At 47.8% G+C, this 19,524-nt stretch overlaps 2 protein-coding genes across 3 annotated transcripts; one reads left to right on the top strand and one right to left on the bottom strand.

The window, feature by feature from the left end:
* The first annotated feature begins 2,306 nt into the window (after positions 1–2,306).
* Positions 2,307–6,982, top strand: LOC142892709 (rho GTPase-activating protein 22-like). 2 transcript variants are annotated; one of them, XM_076032958.1, is made up of 2 exons: positions 2,307–3,353; positions 4,706–6,982. In XM_076032958.1, the coding sequence occupies exons 1-2, from the start codon at positions 2,503–2,505 to the stop codon at positions 4,941–4,943; spliced, it is 1,089 nt and encodes a 362-aa protein (XP_075889073.1). In that variant the 5' UTR covers positions 2,307–2,502; the 3' UTR covers positions 4,944–6,982. The 2 variants fall into 2 exon arrangements, with proteins under 2 accessions (XP_075889073.1, XP_075889074.1); XM_076032959.1 differs by lacking the exon at positions 4,706–6,982 and adding an exon at positions 3,787–4,690.
* mapk9 (mitogen-activated protein kinase 9) lies at positions 5,913–19,390 on the bottom strand. Its single transcript, XM_076032957.1, has 12 exons — positions 19,050–19,390; positions 14,085–14,231; positions 13,288–13,417; positions 12,490–12,548; positions 12,122–12,260; positions 11,515–11,680; positions 10,341–10,412; positions 9,697–9,879; positions 9,291–9,415; positions 9,109–9,172; positions 8,227–8,298; positions 5,913–8,098 (listed from the first exon to the last, which is right to left on the bottom strand). Exons 2-12 carry the CDS (start codon positions 14,198–14,200, stop codon positions 7,962–7,964), a joined length of 1,263 nt encoding a protein of 420 aa, XP_075889072.1. The 5' UTR covers positions 14,201–14,231; positions 19,050–19,390; the 3' UTR covers positions 5,913–7,961.
* Between the last annotated feature and the right edge of the window lie 134 nt (positions 19,391–19,524).

Below are 19,524 nucleotides of genomic sequence, written 5' to 3' on the forward strand. Positions count from 1 at the left end.
TTTTCTCTCTTTCTCATTGAATGGATGGACAAATTTAAAAACCGCACAGTCAGCGTTGGTCACTGGCAGTGTTGGCGAGTAATCTATTACTAAGTAATCCACTACTGTAATTAGACTACTTTTTGAGTACATGGAGTAATGTACTGTGGCAAAACTGGTAGTCATATCACAATTACTTTATCAGGTACCGATTTCATTACTTTTACAAATTCTTCAAAATGTCTGAAATTTAGAAAAACAACCAAAAAACAACAATGTCGCAGATTGAACGCCATTGATGTGCGGCGATTGCGTTTGATAGCTGGAAATACAAACATTATTTGGAGTTCATCTCGTCGGAATCAAAGAACACTGTGGCTCGCTGTGCATTATGTGCAGGACACAAGACGACAAAATTTGGAATTGCAAAATTTGCACTTTAATAAAGTTCATTCCAAAGCACTGAGCGTTACTTTATCTTTCTTTTAACTCACGTAATTAGTAATTGATTACTTATGAAACAAAGTAGCCAAAGAAGTAATTAAATTACTTTTCCAGGAGTAATCGGCAGTTGGATTACTTTCATGGAGTAATCCCAACAACGCTGGTCACTGGTCATGTGATCCTTGCTGCCGCTCCAATTGAACAGTGTAAAAGCGTCAAAGTGCCTCAGTTGCATAATGAAACTTTAATGAAACCGGTCGCACACGGCGAACAGAACTTCCTCCTTGCTCTGCGTGACACAGGAGGCGGGCGACAGTCGAGGTCGAGGTGGTGTCTCTCCGGCCTCTTCAGCAGCAAGTGCTGCTGACAGCACTTCCTCCGCTTCTTCGGTGGGCAGTTTCATTAACCGCAGATCGATGCATCCTGTCTGATCTTTAGGAAGCTGCAAACACATAATAAAACACTCAGCGCAGCGCAAACACACGAGCCGGACAGGAGTCTTAGAGTCTATACCCAACATTATAATGGAAACTAAAGCTCACTGGACAAAAAAAAAAAAACAAACAAGATTTGTTCTTGACAGTAAACGTGAGTCTCGCATGTCAAACACTTCTCATCATGTTGTCTATTGCTCCACCTTGTGGATGTAGGACGCAAGGTCAGTAAACGCCAGTGAGGGTTTCCGGTCAGTACCATTACATCAGGCATTTCTTCTTCTTCTTCTTCTTCTTCTTCTTCTTCTTCTTCTTCTTCTTCTTCTTCTTCTTCTTTGCTGTCATTTTTCCTCCCAGAAAACAGAAATACAATGAATCCAACTCTGAACCCCCAGACAACAGGCCAACAACGACCTCCCTGTGTCAAAGTGCTGCTGCCAGCAGGGTTTTCGAGGCCCTGCAGGTGGCCTCATTATGCTATCAACAGATCCCCCTGCTTTGGTGCGGCGCACATTCTATTGATGACCGCCACCAGGCTGATCAAAGAAGTATGGAGCTCATCTGTCCGTCAAGGAAGAAGATGTTAGAGCTCCTACTGTCAGAAATAAAAGATAGAAAAACTAACAAACAAAACCAAAACAAACTAACAAACAAAAACCTGAGTGTAACTTGATGAATCTTCTTGCTGTGAGGCAACCACTGCGCCCGCCGTGTCGCATGGAAAATATCGTTCAAAGTAAAATAAAATTGTAATTAAAATAAAGTTACACAATTAAAGGTATGAAAAAAAACAACTAAACAGATTTAACAGGTTCTGCTCGACCCCTCTGGTCAGTGGATTACAGAACTGTCATCTAACTTGGCACTGGAAAAACTGACTACATTGAGGAAAACATGTGGTCTTCTTTCCTTACATTCATGAAGAACCTTAATGGGCAAACGCCTGGACTCGGACAAGGACCGATGCCACAGCCTTTGAGACTTTGTGATGGCCTGCTACTGATCTCATGTCTGTTGGTATTGTGTGGTTGAAGTGGAGTTGAAGATGCTGACTGAACTATGTTTCTGTGTGCTTCATGTTTGTGTGTGCATTTCATTTGCCGCAGATCTTGTTGAGAGAGGGGAGGAGGGGTTACAAGGGTTGCGTTTCTTCTTTTCTTTGAGTGAATGAATGTGTGTTTATTAAAATGAAAAAGTCAACAAATAAAAATAAAAGAAAACAACAGATTCCACTGCACCGGTGCCGTCGGCAGACCACTGGGTTCATTGTGTGAGCTGCACCAGTGGCCACCGTCTATTTCTGTGGTTGCAGTTATGTGTTACTGTCTTTAGGAATGAGCAGGACTATATGACACCCTGGTCCCTCCCTCAGAAGCCGGACTAAAGTAACAGCTGAGGTCACTTCTGCTTAAAGACGCACACACACACACACACACACACACACACGCACGTACACGTTGAGCAACCTGTGCAGCAGTCAGCAGGAGCTTCACAGCAGACAGGCAGCCAGGAGGGGTCCGGCTCTCCTCCTCCTGCACCTCCACTTCCCCCCTACAAACAAGTTCTGCAGGCTCTGCAGTGAGTCCAGAGTCCTAAGACACAGCAGAAGGAGGAGAGGGGTGTGTGCGCTCTCCCTGCCTGGACCATGGAGCTGCACTGTCTTCATCCCGATACCCCCACCACAGCCAGCTCCTGCTCCACGGACCCCCCCTACGACAACTGTCCACCGTTTGCACAGAGACTGAGGGAACGGGAAGTGGAGAGCAGGCTGGCGTGCCCGGCTGTAACCGGACCCCCGGGCCCTTGCAGCTCTGCAGCGGTTCCCACAGTGGTCAGTGGGGGACGGGGATGTGGCGCGGGGCCAGATCACTGCTACTGCAGCTGGAGAGGAGGCCCGATGGGAGGACCGGGCTGGGGGGAAGCGGCGCTGGATGCAGAGATGACAAGGACGGAAGAGGGAGGAGGAAGAGGAGGAGGAGAGAGCTGCTGGGCAGCGGAGGTCCGAGCTCGTGAGAACCAGAGTCCGTCGCAGAGCGAGCAGCACCAGAGCGTCCTCTCTCTGTACGACAACATCCCGGCCAGCGCTGCCGCCGCCACACCAGACAGCCTCAGCTTCCAGGAGGCCCTGCGGAGGTCGCCGGAGCGCACGGCGTGGCCGCCAGAGCCGATCCGGACGTCGATGGACGCGGACGAAGGGTTGACCGACGACCAGAGCACCTGGTCGTCCTGCGAGATCATCCTCACTGAGTGCAGCTCCGGGAGGGAGCTTCAGGGCGCAGCGCAGGACCAGCAGGAGCCCGAGCTGGACTCGGGGGCCTATGGCTTCAACCAGGGGGGCTCCCTGAGCCCCTCTCCCCAGCAGCCACCCTGGTCCCCCAGGGTGCCCCCTCCAGTCCCGCTGGCCGACCCCTCTGCCAGCGCCCTGCGGAGCCTCCTCACCAGCCTCCAGCAGCAGATCGTCAGACAGCGGGAGGAGTACGAGGCGCGGATCGTCAGGTAAGCTATGAGTGAATCATGACTCTTGATTGCATCGATGTGCACATTGTCACATGCACAAAGATCAGTTAGCGGGGACGAAATGAAAGGGGGGGGGGGGGGATTGTGGAGGTAGTCACAGCCAGTGGAAGCAAATGTGCCTCTTGTCTTCTGCTGCTCATCTTCAGCCTCCATCAAGGCCTAATCCTAATATTCCTAAAGGAAAGTGCACATTCCAGTGGTCATCACTGCAGCAGATGGCGCTCTACGGTGATCTTTCATCGTGCCTATTCTCCAACACACCTAAAGCAGCTAAAAAAAAATCAATAGCCCACTCATCGTATTAGGGTTTGAGGTCACGGGAATGTTTTCAGAGACTTTACAGATGTAGCTTATAAAGAACGAAGCTGCAATCAATCCCGTGGAGTTTGCATGTAACCTCTTGTCTCTCCAGTTTCCTCCCACAGTGCAAAAACACACATATGAGGCAAATTGGGAGTTTGGATGGTTGTTTCTCTTTCTGTGTGGCCCTGCGATGAACAAGCGACACATCCAGGGTGCAACCCTGCCTTCGCCCTGACAGTTGGTTTAGGCTCCAACAAACCCCTGCAAACCCTGGTAGCAGGAGGAAGTGGGTATAGAAGAAGGATGGATGGATGTCTTGCGACAGAAAGAAAGCTGCTCTTGCTCTTGGCTCCTGTTCAGCTGCTCCACTTCAGCAGCCCGACAGTGAGGTTTCAAGCCTGCGGTGGTGTTTTTTCAGTCAAGGGTAAAATAAAAATTCCCAGGCCTGAGCTGACCTCCAGCCCCCCCCCCCAACCCCACCCTCTGCACTTCCTGTTTAGCTCACAGCATGACGACAGCCGTTATTAAATTCCTTCAGAGTTTCCAAAAGCTCTCCTACGGTGTGTCGTTATTAAAAAAAAAAATACAAAGCTGATCTGTTCATTCACGTTGTTTTATTGCCTTTCCTTACATAATTGCGCCTGCAAAACTTTTCTCCCCCACTCTCATTGGAAAAACATCACGCCGCCGTTCCCTCCTGAGAGCTCCTGTCCATGCTTAGTTGCGACAGAGAGAAGGAGCGCAGCATGTGTGGTGGTTGACCTATAGGAGCAGTCAGTTCCTGGCCCTGCTAATTTAAGGGGCCACGCTGCTGACTTAGACACAACACATGCCTCGTTTATTACCGATATAGATAGAGCGGCTCTCAGTGTGAGCTCATCAGGGGCAGCGGCTGGCAGGACGAGAGGAAAAAAAAAAAATCACAATCCTTTTAACTTGATATGACGAGCAAGAAGGTGAAAGACTTGGCTTGATTTAGTGCGGCGGTGTAACACAACCTCGTGTCTCGCTTCTCTCTGCTCCACCAGCCTCGAACAGCGCAACGAGGAGTTGCAGGTGGAGGTGGTCCGGCTGAAAACCAACCTCGTGCAGCAGCGCCACTGGTACCAGGCCGTCCAGGCCAAGATCGTAGAGTCCGAGAAGGCCCGGGCGGCCGCCGAACTGCGCAACGCCACCCTGCAGAGGGAGATGGAGCAGCTGTTCGACACCTTCGGAGAGCTGAACAACGAGGCCAAGAAAACTGAGTGTATCGTCAAAAGCTTCTGAGAGGACGGGAGGGGTGGAGGCTGCTCAGGACCGAGCAAGGCACAATGTGGAAGACATTCTAGTGATGTACTTTGACAGTGGAGGTGGTTAGCATGTCATGCTACATCCACTCTACCTGTTTGTTTTATTTGTTTTGTTTTTTTTTAATTAGCAATGCTGCTTTAATTGCCAGCGAGATACCCCGAATCACGAAAATTTAGTCTTCTACTTCCTTAGCTGGTTCAACCTTTCAGAAAGTTTGCACTAACTTACACCCTTTGTGACATCACAGAGGGTGTTTATAGCTACCATACGTTTGTGACAACACTCAACGCCATGTGCTACACCTTCTGACACCGCCTTGTTTAACACGCTTGACACACAAGAAGGTCCAACAAGGCATCATTGTATCAAGAAGCTAAAACCTAAACTTTACAAGGACAGCATGTAAACAGAGGGCTAAATACGGAAGATAATTAAGGCCACAAGAGAAAAAAGGTTATTACGAATATTTTTTCCCAAGTTTCCATTTCGAGATTAAAGTTGAAATTTCGCGTACAAAATCGAAATTTCAAGAATAGTCGAAATTCCATGATTAAAGTTGAAATTTCGAGACTAAAGTCAACATGTAAATAAAGTTGAAATTCCAAGATTAAAGTCGATACGTCGAGAATAAAGCAGAAAGGCTCTGCGCACAAACCTAGTGGAGTACCAATTTCCTGTTTACTTTGACTTTAGTCATTTCAACAGTGAAATTTCAACTTGAAACTCAAAATAGAAACTTACAAAAAAAATAAAAATCTCCTTCCTGTAATATGTCTTTTCCTCTTCTGGCCCTAATCCTCTTTCGTAGCTAAAAATGCTGCCGTCAGGAAATCAAAAGGTTTGTGAATGATAAATTGTGCAAAGTGGATATGGACGAGAACTAGAACTGGAAAGAACTAAACCGATCAGAATAATTGTATATAAAAAGTCATTACAAGGAGAAAGTGAATCACTGATGTCCAATTTATTAGTTAGGTAAGGGCAAGAGTTTGCCGAGTGTTTAAGTTGTGGTCAACCAGTTGGGACATCGCTGGAAACACGAGGAGAAACAAATCAAACAAAAAATACCAGGCATTTCATGGACACAAAGGAGCTTTTCCTTTCAGTTTTTTTTTTTTCAAACATGGTAAACAGACAAGATGTAGCGAGCACTACACTGCTCAGTCCTCCTTTAATTATACAGGAGCGAAGTGGCCACTCCTCTAGTCGTTTAAGGCATGGATGCAAAAATCAGGTCATGACGAACAGCGCGGTGCTTCAAGTCGTCTGTGACTCTCTTTTACTGTCGTATTTCTGCAAGTCCATAAACTCTGTGCAAACAGTTCTGCAAAAAAAAAAAAAAAAAAACCTCCAAAAGTTCATCGTGAGCTCCCGTCTCTCTTTCTGAAGTCCTGGTTTCCCTCCAGGGCTCCACGGTCACGTCCTCATCATGATGATTTTCTTTTTCATAACAACATGCCAGCTTTGTGTTTTAGTTGTGTTTTGTTTTTTTACTGAGGGGCCAACTTCCTCCACAGCCAGCTTGCTGTCCTCAGGGACTCAGAAGATATCAAGAGGAATGCTGCACTGTACAATTTCATAACACACACACACACACACACACACGCACGCACGCACACACATATATAGGCATACACGGCAATGAAAAGACCAGCATCAAACAGGCATTCAGACATCAAGGTACTGTAAGAAAACAAACAAACAAAACAAAACAAACAACCCTGACCTGAACAGATTTTATTTACTTTTTTTGCAGTGTAAGAAGAACTATGCTATCCTACTGGCATCCTAAATGCCTTCATGCGAGATAAACATCATCTATGAGTGTTTTACGTCCTCTTACGTGATTGCGTGATTCGTGATTCACTTTTGTCCACTGACCCAGCACTAATGGAATGGTTCAGAAGGGGTGTCGCCAATACACAGAAGTGTCGCCGCTTGATGAGGAGAGGTTTTGTCGACGTGACCGTGTGCAACATTTTTGCAAAAACACAAAATAAAGAAATAAAAGTCGATTTTTTTGTTGTTGTTGTTGTTGTTGCCTCAGTTGACATGGTTTTGATCTTTATGGCATTCAAACACTCATGGTCAGTCGGTGCCTTGCGTCATACAGGGGTGTTCAATTCCTACAGATAGCTTCTTTAAAAACAAGCATGCTAACTCTAGTAGTAGAGAACGGTCTAAAGCCACTACGGGTGGCCAGTCTTGACATTACAGTACATTATATCAAGAAACACAAGTTTAACACTGCAAACACAGCTCCCCACTACACTGTCGAGAGGAAGAGCTGGAGATCCACGTCACTAAAGCCAACTGAAAATAAAAAAAATAATATTGCAGGGGGCGCCGTCGTGGAGTTCTACTGTGTTAAAAGTGGTCAAGAGACTGATTGATCAACCTCTGGATATGCAATCAATGGCTGGATGGACACCGCGTGGCCATCAGGTGATATCTCGTTCACACTGGTGCAACATGCAGGAGGGGCAGTTTCAGTCGACGGCCGGTGTGGAACTGCTCCGACTTGATGGCAAAAAAAAAACAGTGGTCTACAAATTAGGATTCACTAAAAATATAAAACTATTCAAATACAAGCATATAGATCACACAGCAAGCCCCCCCCCCCAAAGAAAATACTTCTGGATACCTGATAATCTGCATGGATGCATACGTCATATGTACTCAATCAAGTGGAAAAGTAAAGCATCGCCCAGCGGACCAGCGGACAGAGAGCTCTCCACCTCAAGGCAGCAGACCAACCAAAACAGAACGGAAAGAAAAACGACCAGGTCGCTCATACGGGGAAAAAAAGACGTGCGTTGCTTTACATTTAAAAGTAAGAGATGGACGACGAGGGGACAAAAACAGAGGAACAAACACACAGAACAAGGAAAACAAAGAACAGGTGGGAGGAGGACAGAAGAGAAGCTGACGGCTGATATTTGAATTTTGATGGAGGAGAGCTGAGCCAATCAGAGTGGTCGACTGGGACTGCGATCACTGACTCTCGTCCAGCGGTCCCGTCAGTGTGTCTATGCTGCTGCTGTCTGTGTCCGAGGCCAGCGTCTGCTCCGTGGACATGGACGAAATGTCGTTGGCCGACGAGGACTGAGAGGCCGAACCAGACACAACATCTGACACGAGAGAGAGGAGAGATTCACACGACAGAGTTCAGTGGCGGTCCGAGTCCCAACTGTGACCTGAAGCATGAAGAAAGAAAAAAAAAAAGGCAGAGAATAATGGAGATGGCGGCCGCTCCTACCTGAACAGTCTTCTTTCATCAGTCCGTTCTTGTTCCTTTCCTCCCAGTCGATCACTTCCTCATAAATAAGCTCTGCGGGAAACAGGAGATGCTGTCACTGTGCACCAAGAGAACAGCCTGGCAGAATCTGTGGATACATTCCTTAAACTGTCCAATAATTCCTGTTCATTGGTTTGCATGTTCTCCCTGTGTCTGCGTGGGTTCTCTCCGGGTTCTCCGGCTTCCTCCCACACTCCAAAAACATGCATGTGAGGTCAATTGAACACTCTAAATTGTCCGTAGGTGTGCATGTGAGTGTGAATGGTTGTTTGTTTCTATGTGGCCCTGCGATGAACTGGCGACTTGTCCAGGGTGTCACCCTGCCTTCGCCCTAAGACAGCTGGGATAGGCTCCAGCAGACCCCCGTGACCCTGAGCTGGGGACTAAGCGGGTATGGAAAATGGATGGACGGATGGTGTCATTTATCAATTATGAACGAAACTGACAGACAGCAAACCTAACAAATAAGCACAAATAGTCAAATCTGGTTTGGGTTTGGTAACTAACTGAAATAAAAGGTACAGCCAGGAGTAGCGGTGGACTTGACAGCAACTCCACTGCTACTTCACATACATGAAACTCTTTAGTCATTTTATTACGGTCTAGAATGTGGATTAAAATAATCAAATGTAACGAAATACTAAAAGAAAATTGCTGTTTACTATACATTAGCCATGGGCTAACCTGGACTCTCAACACTGGCATCAAGCCACTGTGAAGCAAACCTCTTTTAATCACTGATTCGGATTTTGAAACAAAGAACCTCGTCCAGTCTATTTTTAAAACGCAAGGGAGGTTCTGCTGCACTGCCGGTGAGACTCCCTAGGGGGCAGTGCCTCCTACCTTTCCACTGCTCGATGCTGTGCTCCCTCTCCTCCAGCTGCTTGTCTGAAATCTGGGGAGGAGGCTGTGGAGGAGGAGGGGGAAAAAAAAAAAAAGAGAGAGAGAGCATAAATCAGCGAGGGCACGCGGAGAGATCGGCGCCGCGACAGAAGTGTGCCGCCGCTCGGGAACAGCGTCCTCACCGCGTCGGCCTCCGCAGGGTCGAACCAAATGTGGATGTACGGGTGATTTAGGGCCTCCTCTACGGAGATGCGGCATTCGGGATCGATGACCAGCATTTTGGACAGCAGGTCACGTGCTTGACTCGCTGTTATGGCAACAGGGAAACACAGAGGGAGAGAGAGAGAGAGAGAGAGTGGGACGGTTAGACGTGTTACTGTGGAAAAACGTCGAGGCCGTTACTTCAGTTTAGAAGCCGTCAGCAGAAGTGATTACTTCCCCATTTGCGATCTTAGGCAACACCACCGGGAAGGTCAAGATCTGCTCCGTCAGATTTCGAAACGCCATGCGGGACACGTAACGTCCGACATCACTAGCGAGTGTCCGCGCGGACAAACATTGTTGCTAACGAGGGCGTGGAAGTCTTACTCTTGACTTTGTCGTGCTCCGAGTCGGAGGGGAAGGCCCAGTCGGGGAAGAGGTCGGCCAAGCTGACGCCAGAGTACTGCGGCTTGTTCATCACGTAGTTCCTGACAGTCTCCATCAGTCGGTTCATAAACTCCAGACTGGGCGTGCCCAGAATCTCAATCACCTTGTTCCACTGGTCGATGTCTGAACAACACGGCTGTTACGGAAAAGAAGAGACTGACTGGCTGAGCGGCTGAGCGGCTGCGTAGCCGGCGCAGCAGCTGCGTCCGTGAAAAGAAGAAATATTTAGACAATGAATCAAGAGGTGAAAGAATCAAACTGATGCACTCGGCTATAAATATCTACCGTGTCCAAAATGTCTCTCAGACGTATTCAGTCTTATGTTGTTGGCATGGTACAAATAAATACAAACGAACGTTGCTATTGTGACAGGTGGTGCAGTCAATATGGAAATCTAAATACATTAGCATAGTGAAATAGTACGTGGCCTGGAAACACAAGGAATCATCTCTGTCAGGTTTAGCAGCAGAAGCGAAGCAATGAAATGCAAAGACTCTGCGCTAAACAGAGGTTTTATGGAGGGTGAAAGACAGAAGAAGGACAACGGGAGAAGCTGCAGGGGCGACAGGCGGGCTGGAGGATACGGTCGGTGCCTTGGAAGATGACGCTGCCCTTCACCATCTCGCCCATGATGCAGCCCACTGACCAGATGTCCACTGAGGAGAGCGAGAGACACAGAAATGTTAACAGACAGAATGACTTCATATCGGCGCCATAACTGGTGCACCGTCAACACAGTGCGAGAGGATTTTCAGAGGCTGCAGAGACGGACGGACGGACGGCGCTTTCATCACGCTCGTGTCCAGACTGCCTTCCAAACACCCCCCCCACACACACACACACACACACACACACACACACCTCCCACTCTTTGCCTGTGGGCCTTTCTGTGCGAGCCTCCTCCACGCAGCGCTGCTTATCAGTTTACACAGCTGTTGCTGTCTTCGTCACTTTCCCACCGTGCCCGCAAAGAGCAGCAGGAAGTAGAATCTCTTTCTCTGGGCTCAACTTGCTTGCTTAAGTGCGCGGACGTGTGACAAACGCGCACTGAAAATCCTCTCTTTCCATCCACTTGTAACGAGGTGGAGGGCGAGTGTTCTCTCCGCTCCGGCGAAAAGCCCGCAGCTCATTCACAACCACTTTAGGTCAAGTTATAAACACACTGCAGGAACAATACAGTTCAGCTTTGGACACGCTCAACTGTCCGTGGCGCCTCAAACTTAACTCTATATTGTGCTTTGACTTTCACTATGTGATTGCTCACACTGCACGCAGCATTGAGAGCAGCCAAGTTGCGGTTAAACATTAAGTAGTCTGAATTGATCTCCTCATTTTGGGCTAATCAAGGGGTTTATTGGGGTATTTTTTTTGCCATGGATATTAACTTTGGGGGCCACAACCATCATCAATAAAGTCAAAAGAACCCAAGTCTGCAACATGTTGGTAATAAATACTATGATGTGCCCACTCCGGACCAATAAGTGTCACCTGCCAATGGCCCACAGCAGACTTGTAGCTGGGAAAACAAGCGTCCCATGCGGACAGATGAGTAAGAAGTCACCAGAGGAAAGTGAAGTGATTAAAAAAAAAAAAGAAAGAAAGAAAAGAACACAGTCCACTGAAGTGAATGGTCACATGACAATATCATAGTTTTCCTCTGCATGGTGAAACATTGTCAAGTGTCCAGTGTTGAGCAACAAATGGCCGATCACATTCATTTTTAAAAGGCAGCAACAAGACATGAACAGGCTTCATTACCGTTTTCCTTATACTTCATGCCCAGAATGACCTCTGGGGCCCGATAGTATCTGGTCACCACGTAAGGAGTCATCATGAAGTTGGTGCAGGCCGTCCTCGCCAGGCCAAAATCCAGGATCTTCAGAGTGCAGTCCGACTTGACCACAATGTTACTGGGCTTTAGGTCCTGAAAGGGGACAAATGTCTTTAGATGAGTAAAATACATGATATGTGAACATATATAAATAAAAACTTTTTACTTTTACTTATTATCATCCTGCCATAGATTCGAAATATTCATTTGTCCCTGCTGCCATTCATTGCTCTTTTTAAACAAGTCACTCAACAATCTGTTCCTTCTATTTATTGTTGTCTTCTGTGCTGTATGTTGTTGCTACTTCGTAATTGTTGTTGATTATTTTTATTACTGTTGGCTGTAAAACGATTTGCCCCACGGGGACAATAAAGACTCCTTGAACCTTGAACCTTGAACACAAAACAGATACTCAGTCAGTGAGTCAGTGAGTCTCCAACGGAAGAAAATCAAATTGCCCCCAAGGAACACATTTTTAAAAATGAAATAAGAAGCTGTTCAGTCCCATACACAACGCTACCCAGGTGCCGTTACCCTGTGAATAATGCCAGCGGAGTGCAAGTGTCGGATGCCACAGAGGATCTGGTAGAGCAGGTAGGACATCCTTTCATGGTCCAGGTCCATGTGAATCACTTGGCACAGGCTCGCATCCATCAACTCCATCACCAGGTACCTTGAAGGATAAGACGGACAATTAAAATCAATAAAAAAAAAAAAAAAAAGTCAGAAACTATAGCACTGCAGAAAGTATGTAGAGACACAGAATTGAGGACACAGCGCTGACGGCTAGATAAAAATGTAACGCTACTCGAAAACACGGAGGGGGGGGGGGGGGGGGGGGGTAGTGGTCGTGAAGCAGGCAGAAGAACAGAGAGTAAACTGTTGCAGCCGCTGCCACTCACAGGTCCTGGAATTCCTCCAGGGACTTCTGAGGCGTGAACACATTGATCAGACGGATGATCTGCAGGCACAAGAGGCAGGCCATTAGTCCACTGGCTCACTCTCCCATCTACACCCACTGCAGTCCACTGAAGAGAGCAGCAAGCGGGAGGCACAGCTCAGAGTCTCTCGCAGTGCGGAGCGAGTCAAGTTTCCACAGGATTGAAATAGTTTAGATAGAATCCAACCATGACTCCATTCAAGCTATGTTTATTTTAGACACTTAGTATAGACATTTAACTGTACATGTTATACTTGGCAAACTGTCTAAATCATCTTGGGGCCTTGGATTTGGGTGTTGGCAAAAAAAAAAAAGCGAAAATAAATAAATAAGAAATAGATTTAGGCAGCAGCAATGTGGGTAAAAATCCTTGTTTGGTTGAAAACACTGAGGCTGCAACAGTTTGCGTTCACCGACTCAAGCTTGGCCTCTTCCAAAGTGTGCTTCGTACACACAATTCCCTCTTTGTTCCTTCACTGCAGCTCAGCACAGCAACACAACTTGAGTTATAGACTAAAAGCATGGTGTTGATGATTCGGTGGAAATCAGGCTCTAGTCTCACTTTTACAGCAGAGCAGTTTATCCCACTTTCACAGCCATGGAAATCAATTTTGCAGCCAGTATCACCGTTGACAACCGGACATCCACTCACATTTACGCGAGGCGGTGTGGCTCAGGTGTCTTGCCCAAAGACAGAACGAAAGAGGATGGGAGTGAGTAAAAAAATAAGTAGACGAGTGGGTGAGCGATCAAACCTTACATTCTTGTGGTTGACACATTTGAGCAGGACCAGTTCCCTGTAGGCTCGCTTTGCATGCGTCTGGTTCTGGAAGGGCCGACACAACTTCTTCACTGCCACTGGGATGCCGAGGACTGTGTCAAGTGCAGAGCTGCACAGACATGAAGGTGAAAAAAAAAAAAATTAAGAGAAAAAAGACAAAGAATGACATAGATGCAAAAGAGGATTAGGGCCACAAGAAAAGAAAAAAATATTACAGGAAGGAGATTTTTCATTTTGAGTTTTAAGTTGAAATTTCATGAATAAAGTCAAAAGTTTGTGGAAAAAGTTGACATTATAAAAAGACGAAAAAGAATTTCATGAATAAAGTCGACGTAAATAAAATGGAAATTGGTGAGTAGACTGGGTGGATGGTGGATTAACCAGTCACCCACAGTTAAAAGTAAACTGTAGAAAACAGGTGTATCGCTCTTTTTTCCGTCAACTTTATTCTAAAAATTTCAACTTTATTCTCTAATTGCAAACTTGGGGAAAAAAACTTCTAAATTTTTTTCTCTTGAGGCCCTAATCCTGTTCCGTACATAGGGGTTGGATCACACAGAAAAATGTGTCAAATGCAGAACAAAGCTCCTCTTTTACTCATCATAAAATTAGAAAGACAAAAGCATTAGCAGTTAGTTGTTCAGCTCGTTACCAACAGGCAAATGACAATATATATCAGCGAACAAATATATTGATAATGACCCGCGAGATTTCAGTAGACGTGCAAACTTGAACATCCCACGGGGCAACGTGATGATAAAAGTGCAGCCTCTCACCAGACGATGCCCTGGGCCCCGGAGCCGATGGCGCGGAGCTGCTGGTAGCGCTTGAGCACGGTGAAGGTGGAGTCCCCGACCTGGACGCTGTAGAAGTGGCCCTCGTCCTCACTCATCCTGCCCGACAGTCAGGACCACCAACACTATCTGCCGGAGAGCAAACAAAAAAAAAAAAACTCAAACAGCGCGAACTCAAACGCTGAAGTCGTTCCGTTTTATTTGGGCCGCCGAGTCGATGCCAGGCAAACCGTCCGCAGTCAATGGCGGCGCCGGACGCGGCTCCCGTCGGTCACTTCCTGCCTTCATTTTCAGCCGGGCCGATCCTACGGCGCTCTCCGCTCGGGGTTTGTTCAGCTGACAAAAGCAGCAGAGAGCTGGAGCCGAGGCCAAGGCCGCCAGTGTGTGTGTGTGTGTGTGAGAGCGTGCGCGTGGTGGAGAGCAGGGGCAAGCGAAGCCTCGGAGCTCCTGCGGCTCTCGCTGCCAACCCTTAACTCAGGCTGACAAGCTCATCCTCAGTAAACACATACATGACACGCACACACGCACGCACGCAGCCGGCAGCATTCGGCTCAAAATTATTATTCTCTTCAACCGCGTCGAGATTTGCATCAAAAAGCCACGAGCGCCTGTGAACTGGAGCCATGTGACTGCGAGTGCAGCGTGAAGAGGCCGACGCTCCCGCAGAACAGCCCAGGGTTTGAACACAGGCTCGCAATTGAAAGCTTTTCTGGGTAAAACAAAAAAAAAAAAAAACAGAACAGGAAAATGCAACCAATGCGAAGAAGCAGCCTCGCCGCCACAATCTGGCTGGAGAGACGGCGGAGGAAAAAGACAGAGGCCGCCGGGCGGTTATCGCACATCCACTGCCAAAACCCTGTGTAGGAGGATTGAAAACGGTCATCAGGCCATTCACTTGTATACACTGCGGTTCTCACCGCAGCAGAGGCCCCGCAGGCCTGTCGTAAAGTCCGTCGCTCCTCTCCAGAAAACATGCTAACGCCAATCACGACAGCAGTTGGTTTTGTGGCCGTGTGTTGGTGTTTCCTCCCGGTGCTGCTGAGTTTATCTGCCAGGGTTTTTCTAATCCTGCCGGGTATTGACTCATCATTTTGTTTTTCTGTTTACCCCGTGTTTGTTTGTTCTGCACTGATTGGCGCTTCTGTGCGAGCTGCGGGTTTCATCTCCCTTCAACACGCTACCTCAGGTTTTTTTTTTTTTTTTTCCCTCATTTGGAAGCTGCTTTATATACACATGAAACAAACAGGCCTCAGATGTAGCAGCTGATGCTTCTCCCCCTTCTTCCCATCTTTTTTTTTGCCTTCTTCTCCTGCCCCCCGGATTTCCTTTCTTTGCATCCAGCTGGCTCCTCACCCAGGGGGAGGCCGAGCTGCAGAGACCTGCGCTACCTCTCCTATCCGCTGCCAGCTTCTAAAGCTTTGTGCTTGCTTCTGTCTTGTTTACCTCTATCCCCTTGAAGCCGCCCCAAAATTATCCTCCTCGCCTCCCACAGTGACGGACATATATAGCTGAAAAATGCTTCTATTATTATATGCGGGCGGTACTTACTGCACTCACTGAGCGGAAAAATACGGAGCTAGAACTTTGCTTTTGCTCAATTAGACTTGGAGCAAAGAATCTTCTGCAGTTGCACAGAGCAACTAGATGCATAGAGGGCGGCGCACGATTATTATGCACCAAATATTCGCGCACACAACACAGTTCCCTCAGAGGATTAATACACTGTATTGTTTTAGCCTGGCGAACAGTGTCACTGCCATCTCCAGCGCTGTTTTGCTTCAGTGCTTGAATCTCTGACTTACACACACAGACAGACACACACACATATAACACACACACACAGACACACACACACGGAGCAGCAGTGCACCACGAGGCAGCCATTAATCATAACCAAAAGGCCATTTAAACTCAGCAAGCCTTCACCTGCCAACGAGCACGGCTGTGGGACAAACAGTTGACTCCACAGGGACAGACATGCAGACATTGGCAGGGACTAACAAGGTGACATCAACACTGGAACCGGTCCCTGGGTCATTTGGTACCGGGCCGCACGAAAAAGAACAGTTAACTTCCTCTAAATTAATTCTGTTTTATTAATCATCTCAGTCTGAACACTTTTATTTTGAAAAATTCCCAGATCGTCTCTGTTACATCCATCTACAGCTCAACTGTTAAACGCACGTCAAGGCGCTCGTCTCGGTCACGTGATGACGCGTTACCGCTAGATTAAACCCCCGGGCCAGCAAGCTAGAGAGCAACATGAGTGAAAACAAACGTCTTTGGAAAGAGGAAAAGGCCCAGGGAGGAGACAGGAGAGCCCACGACTTCCAAGAAAAAGAAAGCAACGTTGAACAGACAATACCAGGAGTCCTACTACTAATAGAGATTCTACCTCGACAGAAGATCCCCACGTAAGAAGCCCACTCTGCTTAACATGAGGCACCCGGCTCTCTAACGAGGCAACGAAGCCTTGCACCATGACCAAGCACCATGCATTAAAAGACCAGCAGCCTTTGGAGTAATCAGAAAGACCACAGCCTATGTTACTCATGTTATGCTGTTGTCGCCATGTTAAGAGGACGCTACTAATAAAGTTGCAAACAAGTACGCAGTGGATTCACGTTTATTATCATATTTAGAAAGTACCACAGCTTTCATGCCGGTCCCTGAAAATATCGTCTCACACTAAACCGGGCCGTGGTGCAAAAAAGATTGCAGGCCGCTGACGCAGGGGACCTGGGAATGCTGGTTTTAGGCAAAATGGATGTTCAAATTGACCCGGAACTTCAGGTTAACCACACAGTTAAGGATAAAAAAAAACAAACTGACAAGTAGACAAACGCTAAACAAACCAAAAAAATGCTTCATCATTGTACGATCATGAAGAAAGAAGCTGTTTGATAATCTGTGACCTTGGCTTCCAACACCATGGTGAACCAGCGGCTGCTGCCAAACATCATTAGGGCCGCAATCACAAGCACTTTTCTTTGGAGAGCAACCAGCGAAATTATTTTAAGGCAACCTGGAGTGCAGTGCAGTGCAGTGCAGTGCAGTGCGTGTCGTCATTGCAACACACTTGGCACAGGGCCGGAGTGATTGGACGAGGCCGGCTTTGCTCCGGCCTGCATAAAAGCTGCGTCGCTGCAAATGAAGTGCAACTATTACCCCGTGTGACATGAAGCAACCTGCCTGCCTGCCTGCCTGGATGTGCTGCAGAGGACCGTGCACTTCTCAAGGTGTTACGAAACAAACGCTCACATCGCGACGACCGACCGACCGACCGACCGACACGACAAAACATGATGGCAACTGAAGCGGGTCCGGCCCAGTCAAGGCCAGCCTGGGGGACTGACGTGGCCTCCTCGGTGCTCTGCTTGGCAGCTGGATGAAAGTCATGATGTCAGATTAGCATGGCCTGGAGACTCGGCATCTCATCCCTGATGTAACAGACTGAGGAAACATAGGGGGAGAGGCCCTGGTATGAAGGCTGCATCAAGGCTGCTGCTGCTGCTGCTGCACTCAAGATGTCTGTTCTGATAGTTAGAGGCAGTCTGATGAGGAAGATGAGGAGCGTTAGAGAGGATGACAGCAGGCTTATATGACCACATGTGATGGAGTGTCGTAGCACTCGGGATTGGTCCGGTTTCGGGACCACTTTTCAAGGGTTTTCGAGGCCTTTTGACTCTGTCTTGTCTCGGCCTCAGGATTTTCCACCGAGACCCATCGAGACCCAGCCAACACTGCAATGACAGATGATAAAAGAGACTAAAGCTTTTGTTTAAGCACCTCGTCCCTTGAGCAACGCTGAACTTTGCGGTCTTTCACAACCACCGTGACTGAGACGAATGTATTTCTGAGCTCTGACGTTAAAGGTTTTTACGCATTTTGTTCATGCGTGGCATGCCGTAAATTTCAGTCATGTAATTCCTAGTTTATTTATTATTAAAAACCAGCCTTGCTGAAAATAAATGTTAATGTTCCGTTTAAGTAGAAGCAAACATGAACTAAAATAGACACTCATCACTTGTTCTGTTCTGTTGTGATTATTCTTTGATATATATATACAGTCCCACTACTCCCTAGTCTTGATGATGTCTCGGCCTGCATCACACTAGTCTTGACTACAACACTAGTGTCATGCATCTCCTCTCACCTATCCGCCGCTGCTGCGCGACACCGACGGCTAGAAGAAGCCAACTTGTTTTGACGTGCCCCGGGCTTGAGATGACACAGGCTAATACTGAGCACATACACACACATACACATACACACACTGGGCTTGATTTGTTAACAAGCCCAAACTTGCCTACGACAAGTACGTAGACGGGAGGTTGGAATATGGACCTGGCGTGAACTTTCAACACCTCACCTGCTTTATTGTTTATTATTTATTTTATTTTTTATTTTACGGCTAGTTTTCACAAGCCGGCATGTGTTAGTCATCTACTAGTCGTGTGACCGCGTTCGAGTCGCGTCACGACGGATTCGTGCCGAGTGGCGAGGCGAACCGAACGGGCGACGTTGTGTAACGCACAGGGAAAGCTGAGGTACACGCACACGAACGCACGCACAGAGGTATGAAGTCACCCGCTGCTGATGACACACACACACACACACACACACACACACACACACACACACACACACACACACACACACACAGCGGCCGCAGCACCGCACCGGGGAAAACGGCCATTAAAACGGTCAGAAATCACCACTTCTCTCACTCCCGACTGGCACAAACAGCCAAAAAGACGAGCTAATTCCCCGTCATCTCATGGGTATTTTTCAAAGTTGCCGAGCCCCGTGCTGCCAGCCACCTTTGTTACTTGTGGCGGCCGGCGGGGCACTGCGGTAGCCAGGCCGGGGCTGCATGACGACGGACTAACGGACCCGAGGAGGACGAGGTAGCCGCCGCCGCAGCGGCAGCAGCAGCAGACTCACCGTCTCCCGGCGCCGTTCCCAGGACACTCCCATGCATGGAAAGCACGGACGACACGCCGTCTCCTTCCCCCGTCAGAGAGGACAAAACGGCGGCGGAAAAGTTGAGGAGGGACGGGCTGTCACGGCGGAGCAGCGATAACTCCTGCGTGCGGAGCGGCGGAGGCAGAGCGGAAGGACGGTCGGTCGCAAGCGGGGAGAGGAACGCCACAACCGCGGATCCGTGGCCACAACATGCAGCACTGGGAGCGAGCGCCGGTGACGTCATCACGCAGCGTTGACGTAAACCGCAAACTTACTTTCTCCTCCAAAAGTAATAATTGGAGCAGAACTCGAAATGCTAAAATACGTGTGGACACCTGTTCATCGATTGAAAAATTGAATAAATTAGGGTTAACATTCTATTAATTATTTTTTTTGTTATTGTATAAGCTGTGCAAGTTGACTACTGACTGGGGTGTATACAAGATAAGAATCA

This window comes from Nelusetta ayraudi, unplaced genomic scaffold, assembly GCF_046127955.1.
Source record: "Nelusetta ayraudi isolate G7.1 ecotype Tasmania unplaced genomic scaffold, CSIRO-AGI_Nayr_v1 ptg000039l, whole genome shotgun sequence".
In the NCBI taxonomy this organism is placed as follows: Eukaryota; Metazoa; Chordata; class Actinopteri; order Tetraodontiformes; family Monacanthidae; genus Nelusetta; species Nelusetta ayraudi.

Excerpts from the sequence above, each read along its gene's own strand:
- LOC142892709 (XM_076032958.1), top strand. The coding sequence starts at position 2,503 with ATGGAGCTGCACTGTCTTCATCCCGATACCCCCACCACAGCCAGCTCC. Across the intron at positions 3,354-4,705 it reads TACGAGGCGCGGATCGTCAG|CCTCGAACAGCGCAACGAGG; the intron begins GTAAGCTATGAG and ends CTGCTCCACCAG.
- mapk9 (XM_076032957.1), bottom strand. The coding sequence starts at position 14,200 with ATGAGTGAGGACGAGGGCCACTTCTACAGCGTCCAGGTCGGGGACTCC. Across the intron at positions 11,681-12,121 it reads CCGCTGGCATTATTCACAGG|GACCTAAAGCCCAGTAACAT; the intron begins GTAACGGCACCT and ends GTCCCCTTTCAG. Across the intron at positions 9,880-10,340 it reads CATCTTCCAAGGCACCGACC|ACATCGACCAGTGGAACAAG; the intron begins GTATCCTCCAGC and ends CGTGTTGTTCAG.